Here is a 10,000-nt window from a genome sequence, read left to right on the forward strand (position 1 = left end):
AACTAGTAAAGGAGGAATGCCAGAGCAATGTGTTTCTGGGAACTGTGAACCCATATGGTGTGTTTTAACGTAAAGCGTACACGGGTGCTGTGGTTGTGATTGTGAGTTTGTTCCGCTCTGCTCCGTTCCCAGATCCCGCACTTCCCGGTGTACACGCGGTCCGGCGAGGTGACCATCTCCATCGAGCTGCAGCGTTCCGGCTTCCTGCTGTCTCCGGCCCAGCTGGAGCTGATCACGCGCCTGCACCAGTACATCTTCTCCCACATCCTGCGGCTGGAGAAGCCCGCGCTCGAGTTCAAGCCCACCGAGGCCGACGCCGCCTACTGCGTGCTGCCGCTCAACGTCGGTCAGTTCCTCATCGCCGTACCAACACACACCTCGCCCGCTCAATCTAGTCACTTGCGGTCAGTTTAGCGTGTATGGATTTCTTTGGATTTTCTTTTTTTTTTTTTCCTCAAAAGATTGCTGGAAATATTCATGGAAATTTGCTTTTAAGAGGCTTAAGTCCATGTACTTGAAAGTGGACCTAAAGAGTTTGGACACAAAGTAAATTTTAGTAGATGCCAAAATCCATGGGTGCTGGCGCTAATTGCAGCGCTGACCTTAGGCTAATAACCATGGGGGCTAGTGCCTGTTGCTTGTACAACGCTAATCCTAGACGTTTGGAGGGAGGTCTATCTACTTACTTTGAAGCTACAGTACCTACTGGCTACCATTCAGTCATACAGCCATAATGCTGAAACTGTGTTGTGTAGTGTGTTAGATCAGTCCCACGTAATGCATCCTACCACTCAGTGTTATCTGATTCACTTTTGAGGGGTGTATATTTCGTATAACAGTGCATTTTTTGCAGATGGCCATTTTCTGTTTTCTTTTGCGTCCTGGTGCTTTGCTGTGCAATCTGTGTGGCCGCCTTCATTGTGTAGCTCAGCATCGGAGGCCATTTTGTTTCGTCGCCATGCTTAGTTCACAGATGTTCCATCCATGACCCTAACGGGGTTTGCAGAAGGGTGTGCGAGTGTGAGTGTCAGAGTTTATCAATGTCAAAGTCTCAACAATCGGATGTTAATTGGATGTTAATGTATGCACTACCGCATAATTACAAGAGTTGTGTATGGAATATGCAGCCGAAATTGGCCTGTGAAACAAAATAGAACCGAGAAAAAACCTTGAATGTCTCTTACGTGCTGTCTGGAACATTTAGAACTGACACAGAGGCTGGTTTGGCCTTGGCTGTTTGAAATGCTAATTCACAAATGTGTGCCTATTTTTCCACACTCCCAAGGAAGTGTAGCATTTCCCCCCCTTCACTCCCTCCACTAAAGCAGGGCTGTGGTGTTTTCCCCAGGGCCCAGCGGTCTCTCTCAGAGTAGCGGCTAGCAACAAAATCCACCTCTAACGAGCCCACACCATAGGCAGGTGTCCAATCCTGACCAACAGCAGTCTTGCATTTTCTTGTTTAGCTGAATTTGTGATGGGTCGTGGTGGACATCAACAAAGTCCATTTATAGTAATCCCAAACTTAATCCTTGTGCCATCGCCTTTTCATGATTGAGTTAAATGGTGATGAATTTTGTATAATATGCTCTTGAGTTCTGAGGGAATTAATGCGTCTCTCCTCTGAGATGTTTAATTCAGGTGGTCAGTGGTAGCACTGCTGAGGTCATTTTGGTGGACCACATGGGCTGTAGCGGTCCGTAGCGTAAACCACATGTGACTAGAGAGCAGGCGTGCACATAGCCAAGGTCTTTAGGATCACGGCCTAGAGTGCAAATATGGCAGACACGCTTCTTTTACTGCCATTGTTTATTCGACTAGTGCCTGTTTAATGTGTTGAATATGCCTAGCCACTTCAGCTGTGTGTGTGTGTGTGTGTGTGTGTGTGTGTGTGTGTGTGTGTGTGTGTGTGTGTGTGTGTGTGTGTGTGTGTGTGTGTGTGTGTGTGTGTGTGTGTGTGTGTGTGTGTGTGTGTGTGTGTGTGTGTGTGTGTGTGTGTGTGTGTGTGTGTGTGTGTGTGTGTGTGTGTGTGTGTGTGTGTGTGTGTGTGTGTCATGTACGCTACCTTTTCCCCTTTGGTTTTCTGACCTGTGGTTTGTAGTGTGTTTGGCAGCTCTTTGATGTCTGTTTTCCTTTTGTTTTCCTAGTCGAGGATTCCAACACTCTGGATTTGGACTTCAAGTTCATGGAAGACATTGAAAAATCGGAAGCCCGTATTGGCATCCCAAACACCCAGTACACCAAGCAGAACCCTTTTACCTTTAAACTGGAGGATTACCAGGATGCAGTCATCATTCCAAGGTGAGATGGGAATTACATTCACATTTCCAACATTATATATTCCCATATTCCCACAAGGAGCAACCACAAATGTATTACTCAAGGTCAGACGCAGACGGAGTCTGACTAATTAATTCTTGTCCGTCAGGTATCGTAATTTCGACCAGCCTCACCGCTTCTACGTGGCGGATGTCTACACGGACCTTACCCCGCTCAGTAAATTCCCGTCGCCGGAATACGAGACCTTCGAGGAATACTACAAAACCAAGTACAACCTGGACCTGTCCAATCTCAACCAGCCCCTGCTGGACGTGGACCACACGTCCTCAAGGTAAGGTGGAGAAAGGAAGACCAGGGCGAGGAGGAGGAGGAGGAGGAGTGGAGGCCGGGGGGAAGAATACATTTCACGGCTGAAATCCTTCCCAAGTATAATGCTGACCGTGTGGTGTGTGTGTGGTTGTGTGTGTGTGTGTGTATGTCTGTCTCTGTGTGTGTGTGTGTGTGTGTGTGTGTGTGTCTCGGTCTCGTTGGCAGGTTGAACCTGTTAACTCCTCGGCATCTGAACCAGAAGGGAAAAGCCCTGCCCCTGAGCAGTGCAGAGAAGAGGAAGGCCAAGTGGGAAAGCCTACAAAATAAACAGGTAATGATTTACAATCTGCAGCGCGGGCCGGGCCCATCTGGGGGGAGGGGGGGAGACTGGGACACGGTGGTCCACGCATCTTGGGGGCTCTGCTCGGCACTAACGTTTCTCATTAAGCAATCATACAACACAATGCACACACACATACACACACACACGGACACACTGACTCACGTTCCCTTCTGGGCCTTTGCCTATAATTACATTTTCAGGGAATCTGGGTGGGGCGAGACTGGTTGTTGGGTCATTGGAAATGTCAGTTGCACATGCAGTCCCTCTAACCCCCCCCCAACCCTTTCTCTCCCCCTCTCTCTCCCCCCCCCCCCCCCCAGATCCTGGTTCCTGAGCTGTGTGCCATCCACCCGATCCCTGCCTCCCTGTGGAGGAAGGCGGTGTGCCTACCCAGCATTCTCTACCGCCTGCACTGCCTGCTCACCGCCGAAGAGCTGCGATCTCAAACTGCCACGGACGCCGGCGTCGGGGCCCAGAACTTACCCCCTGACTTCAGGTACCCCAAAACTTACCCCCTGACTTCAGGCACCCCAAAACGTACCCCCTGGCTTCAGATTCCCCAAAACTCTATCCCCAGAGCTCACCCTGACTTCAGGTTGGAAGGAAGGCATTGTGTACAATAATGAGAATAACATTTTAGCTACAATGCAAAGGAGACCTTAGATACCAATTAACACTGCGTCAATCAATACTGTTACCAGAGGATGAGAGTGCAGAAGTTTAAGTATTAGTCAACATGTAGTTGAAAGAGAAAGTGGTTGAAGAAAGAGGAGGTAGAGGAGGGAAGAAATTGAAGTGTACATTAAGTGCGGGTTTAATGCGTGTTAAGTGTATGTTAAGTGTGTCTGGATGCTGTATTACAGTAATCATACAGGTTATTCTTTAATCCAATACCAGTCATATACATGTATAGTTCTATTTCTAGTTCTGTTATAAATCATGAAAGATTATTTGGATATTTCCACAAAAAAAATGCACGGTTGGTTTTACCCAGTTGCAAGTAATGCTGTAAGGTGCAGAGAGCCTTTCCTGATTGGTCAAGGTTTTTATATTGATGTTCCGCATAAAGAATGGATGGACAGCTGTTGAGGTTTGGGCTTTGGGAGAATTAGCGGAATAATGACCAGATGTTGCTCTGGAGGACCGCTTGTGGCGTAGACCCAGACTGACTCCATATTAGGTTCATTTCCATCGCAGAGACTCAGGGGCACATCCCAGGTGGCGATGAGGTTGAGTAGGAACGGCCTCCTGATCGTCCCTTTTCAGCATTTATGTTTCCATTGCGCTGTTGGAACGAACGACCCGACTGTCTTTGCTCTTTGATTGCATTGTAATTTTTCTTCACGTCAAAAGTTTTTGGGTGTGTGTGTTTTTTTAAAGTGAATGTTGTCCAACACTTGTGCTCCATCCATCCAGACAGTCAACTATGACTGCTAACATCACCTCACAGTTTTAAGGGGCATTCACACTGACACACCTTTTTCACCGGCTGCATTTTTGAAAAAGCATTTCGATAGCCTACAGGTGCCTTCCTCTCCTGTGTCCTCTTTACTCATTGTCCCTCTCTCTGTCCACTGCTTCGTGTCCAGGTATCCCAATCTGGATTTCGGGTGGAAGAAGTCCATAGACAGCAAGGCCTTCATTTCCTGCCCCGAGCACAGCGGCGATCACTGTAAGCACGGATCGCCGTCGCCGTCGCCATCGCCATCGCCGACGCCCTCTGACCCCGCAGAAGAGCCCCCCAGTCCCGAGGAGCGCCCCCTACCACACGAGAACTGCAACGCACCAGACGAAAAGCTAGAGCCGCCCTCGCCTTCCGAGTCGGACGCGCTACCGGCACCGCAGCTTCAGTCGCCACAGGAAGGCCGAGACGACGTCGTCAACGACGACGACGACGGCGGCGGCCGTCGAGACTGCGTGTGCTCCGGGAACCTCCTTAACGGCACCGGGCCGGAGACCCTGGAGGCGGCGGCGGCGGGAGCGGCGGAGGCGGAGGCGGCACTGCTGTGCCAGTGCTCCGCGCCCGACCTGCCACTGCCACGCGGCGAGGCGGCGCAGACCACTACCTCAGTTCCTGTGCAGTCCCCTCCCCCGAGCAGCGGCGAGCACCAGGCCCAGCCTCCACCCCTGGCCAGCCATGAATGTAACCCCGACGGGACCCCGCACCCCTGCCATGGACTCGTGAAGCAGAAGAAGATGAAGAAACCTACCTCAGACTGTTGCCCCGCTGTCGCCATCACCATCGCCACCACCGAGACCACCGTCGTCACCGCAGCAACGACCCCGACCCCGTCCCCGACCCTGACCCCCGGCTCTCCAGCACCTTCGCTGACCCCCACTTCCACCACAGTGGCGGTGGTGGAGTCTCCGAAGACGCTGGGCCCCAACCCGGGCCTCATCCTCCAGGCGCTCACGCTCTCCAACGCCAGCGACGGCTTCAACCTGGAGCGGCTGGAGATGCTGGGCGACTCCTTCCTCAAGCACGCCATCACCACCTACCTGTTCTGCACCTACCCTGACGCCCACGAGGGACGCCTCTCCTACATGCGCAGCAAGAAGGTGAGCAGGGTCATCAGGGTCATGCACTACCGTAATTTCCCGACTATTAGCCACGGCTTATACATTGATTTGGCAAAATTCAGCTATGAGGTTAATACACAGGGACAGTTGATATGGTATTAATATGGTTTTGTTTCTTTTAACTCGCATAAAACACCGTCCTGTGGCTTATACACAATGCGGCTTATATGCGGGAAATTACTGTATCGTTTTCTTCTAATGTTAGAGGAGTAAGCCAGCGAGTTGTAGCTAAAATCTGTCTTTTGCTGTTATGCTGTTAAGACTAATACAAGCATTTGAAGGGCAATGCAAGCATGGTATATGTTTTATGTTCTTTGTATATTTGTGTTAAGGAACCTCTTGGTCGTGGATGGTTCATCTAAACGATTTACCTTACTGATAAATTATCAATAGAAGGGTTTGCTTTTATTTTAAGATTTCAGCAGATTAATATGTTTTCCTTTTCTCTTGTTATGCACACCTTGGCCTGTTGCCTCATCCATCCACCCACTCACCCATCCATCCACCCACAAAACACATGAGGAATAACATTCAAACTGCAGCTGGATGCAGAGAGGTTAGGTAATAACCAATATTACATCAATCAATAATCTCTCCACCTCTCTCTCTCAGGTCAGCAACTGTAACCTGTATCGGCTGGGCAAGAAGAAAGGCCTGCCCAGCCGCATGGTGGTGTCCATCTTCGACCCACCGGTCAACTGGCTGCCCCCTGGATACGTGGTCAACCAGGACAAGAGCAGCACGGACAAGTGGGACTCGGACGAGGTAGGACTCGACTCGTGTGGTGACAGGTTTATACAAATAATGACACGAAACTTACTATGAAAAGTACTCCTTAGATATTTAATGAGGTTGATGCCGAACGTCGAAAGCAGGTCAAAGCACATCCGCATCAAGCAATAACATCGATTCTGACAGTGTCAAATTGCCAGTACTGTTGACCTGCTTTTTAGATTCAAATGTTTCACATCTAGGATATTTATTATCTATAATAATAATAATAAGAAAAAGAAATGCGTTTTTGTTTATATTGTGCCTTTCTCAGACTTGGCACACACAGAACAAGACAACACAATAACAAACCAACACACAAACAAAAAAGCATTTGTCTTGTGTCTTATTTGGTGGTGGAAGATGAGCTTCGGATAAAGGGAGGTTGAGAGGAGATTGAGAGAGGGAATTCCAGAGCTTAGGGTCCACGGAGCTGAAAAACCTGCTATCCAGGGTAGAGAGTGTGCTGCGGGGGACAGAGAGGAGGTTCTGGTGAGAGGTTCTGATGGAGCTGGAAGGAGTCTAAAGGACCAGAAGGGCAGCAAGGTCATGGAGGGCTTTAGAAAGTGAGAAGTAGAATTTAGAATTTTCGGGATAGAACCGGTAACCAGTGAAGCTGAGAAAAGAATCAGGGGTGATGTGAGCAGATCTCTCGGTTTGAGTGAGCACTGAGCAGTCTGGCGGCGGAGTTGGGAATATGTTGTTGTCTTTGAAGTGATTTAGTCGGGAGGCCAATGAGTAGGGAGGTGCTGGAGTCTAGACGGCACGTAATGAAGGAGGGAACCGGAGTTTGTGCATCAGTGGTAGAAAGGAACAGGCGAAGGCGGGCAATGTTCCGAAGGTGAAAGAACGCAGTCTTAGTTCTGATCCCCACATTAAATCCTTCACTAAGTGAAAAGTCAAGCAGTATGCCGAGGTCTCTGACAACAGAAGCGGATTTGAAAAGTGTACCATCAATGTTCAGACTGAAATTTTGACAGTTGAGATTTGGGGCTAATGAGAAGGATTTTGTTATTGTTCTTTGGTATTTGGTATTGTTGTGTGTTATTGTTGTTTTGTATGTATAGTATTGTATGTTGTCTATGTGTCAATCACTGTTGTCCCTCAACAAGCGGATGTGATTAGACCCGTTTCCCAGTGTAGCCTTCTGACGTTCGGCATAAACCTCATTCATCCCCTAGATGTGAATGCCTGACGTTTGCATAGTAATGTGTCTATGCAAATGAAAGCGTAAACTTAAGCTTAACTAAGTAACTAAGGGCACTTCTACTAGATGAGGTGCTGTGCTGAAGGCCTGTCTGCCCTAAACACACAGATCCTCCTCAGCTTTTTAATGTTGTCTTGTATTGACCAGGTCCTTTGGTGTAGTACTCTTCAGAGCCACTAGGGGGCAGCTTGGTCCTTCCTGGCAGGCCAGTGCAGGCCTGTGCTGTGGGGTTTGAGCTCAGAGGGCCCGCAGCAGTGTAAACACAAGAGGTCTTTATCTGTCGTTATGGCGAAAGCCTGGGCCCGGGCCTGACAGGGGTTTTTAGACGGCCCTCGGGATTGTAAAATTTGAGTATAGAGTAGTCATAGTTGTAACAACCCAGCGAAAGTGGATTTTGGGCCCATCTCCTACAACAACAACTTGTACCTTGTATTTAGAGATTAAAACCCTACTCATTTAGAAACGACTCCAAAATGCAGGCCTTGTTTTGGATGGAGTTGTGTGTTATTATGTTTTTGCAAATGTTGGCCCAAGGTCGAAGTGTAGCGTAATGGATTTTATCGCCACACACCAATTTGAATTTAGTTCAGCGCGCTCGAGGCCCCCTTTCACGTCGAAAAATTCCCACGTTTTTACTGAAGTGTAGATCATAGCTGAGTGGAGCAATAAAAGAAAAATAAAATAAAAAAAAAAGAAGCCAGGCAGACCTCAGACGTTAAGTCGAGTGATTGGAAAATTCTCAGCATCCAACACGGCGAATTCCAAACAGGTTCGGTGGGTGTTTTTTAGAGGCTGATTTCTCCCCGTCTCCATTACTGAGGTCTCCCCCTGTGGTTGCTGGAGTGCGTGTGCACGGGCCCCCTTCGCCAGTCGCAGTGTAATTTTAAGTGTCAGGTCCCCGTGTTATTACAATATTAGGTATCACAGCCATTAACATTTTAATGAATATGCATTTGCGTTTTTCCCACATGGTCAACTTTATGAGCTATTAATGGCATAGAGATGATATTCAGGCTGCGTGTCGGCTATTGGGTTGCCTTACTGCCGTGAGTCATGAGGTTGGCACTGCCAGGGCCTGCGCACACACACACACACACACACACACACACACACACACACACACACACACACACACACACACACACACACACACACACACTCACACACACACACCCTCCCTCCCTCCCTGAACGGCAGTAACGCGCTGGCTCCGGCCCTAAACCACTTTAAAGCGTAATCTCCATCAAATGTCCCTTCCGAAGGGCTCTTGACCACTGCTGCTGCTTGAGTCATTGGTTGTCATAAGTGTCAGAATCAAGGAGATGACGCAGTTTATTATTGTTTTTAGCTTTAGTTTAGCGAGGTATTTTCGTTTTTTAACGTTCTGGTGGGACTTTTACGGCTTCTCGTCTCTGCAGACCAAGGAGGACTTGGCAAACGGGCGAAGCGGCATGGAGGACGAAGACGACTACGATGACGACGAGGACGATGAAGAGGAGGTGGCGGAGGTGACCATGGGCGGCGGTGGTGGTGGTGTCGGCGGCCTTGGCGGCGGAGGAGTCGGAGGAGGAGGAGAAGGAGACGCGAACCCGCCCTGGAAGGAGGTGAAGGACGGCAACGTGAGCGGCGAGGAGGAGGAGCTGGAGTACGACCAGGAGCACATCCGCTTCATCGACAGCATGCTCATGGGCTCGGGCGCGTTCGGCAAGATCTCGCTCGGCACCTTCCCGCCGGCCGACCCCTGCCCCCAGTGGCGCCCCCCCCGCAAGTCCCCGCTCCTGACCAGCACGCACGCCTCCGGGGACGCTGGCGGTGGTGGCGGCGGCGGCGGTGGCGGTGGTGGCGGGGGTATCGGCGGCGGCGGCGCGGAGGAGTTCGACTACAGCTCCTGGGACGCCATGTGCTACCTGGACCCCAGCAAGGCGGCGGAGGAGGACGACTTCGTGGTGGGCTTCTGGAACCCGTCGGAGGAGAGCTGCGGCGGCGAGCTGGGCAAGCAGTCCATCTCGTACGACCTGCACACCGAGCAGTGCATCGCCGACAAGAGCATCGCCGACTGCGTGGAGGCGCTGCTGGGCTGCTACCTGACCAGCTGCGGCGAGCGCGCCGCCCAGATGTTCCTCTGCTCGCTCGGACTCAAGGTGCTGCCCGACGCCAAGGCCGGCGAGCAGGTCGTGGCCCGCGCCGGCGGTCACGGTAACGGGCAGGGCGGCCCCGGCGAGCCACAGTACGGCTGGCTGCAGATCCCGCCGCGCTGCATGTTCGATCACCCGGACGCTGAGCGCACGCTCGTACACCTCATCTCTGGCTTTGAGAACTTCGAGGCCAAGATCAACTACACGTTTCAGAACAAGGCCTACCTGCTGCAGGCCTTCACCCACGCCTCCTATCATTACAACACTATCACAGGTATAGACACGCCTCCTATCATTACAACACTATCACAGGTATAGACACGCCTCCTATCATTACAACACTATCACAGGTATAGACACGCCTCCTATCATTACATC

The 10,000-nt window shown here is 50.5% G+C and overlaps 1 protein-coding gene across 2 annotated transcripts in view; it reads left to right on the top strand.

The window, feature by feature from the left end:
- The window catches only part of dicer1 (dicer 1, ribonuclease type III), a 34,968-nt gene that overhangs the window by 16,981 nt on the left and 7,987 nt on the right, over positions 1-10,000 (top strand). For both annotated transcript variants that reach the window (XM_062523768.1, XM_062523769.1), the window contains 8 exons: positions 133-346; positions 2,145-2,298; positions 2,426-2,608; positions 2,812-2,917; positions 3,250-3,425; positions 4,519-5,488; positions 6,122-6,274; positions 8,906-9,896. In XM_062523768.1, the coding sequence (XP_062379752.1) occupies positions 133-346; positions 2,145-2,298; positions 2,426-2,608; positions 2,812-2,917; positions 3,250-3,425; positions 4,519-5,488; positions 6,122-6,274; positions 8,906-9,896 (2,947 nt within the window). The remainder of the gene's footprint in view (positions 1-132; positions 347-2,144; positions 2,299-2,425; positions 2,609-2,811; positions 2,918-3,249; positions 3,426-4,518; positions 5,489-6,121; positions 6,275-8,905; positions 9,897-10,000) is intronic.

The sequence above is a fragment of the Sardina pilchardus genome, chromosome 20, assembly GCF_963854185.1.
Source record: "Sardina pilchardus chromosome 20, fSarPil1.1, whole genome shotgun sequence".
NCBI classification, from domain to species: domain Eukaryota; kingdom Metazoa; phylum Chordata; class Actinopteri; order Clupeiformes; family Clupeidae; genus Sardina; species Sardina pilchardus.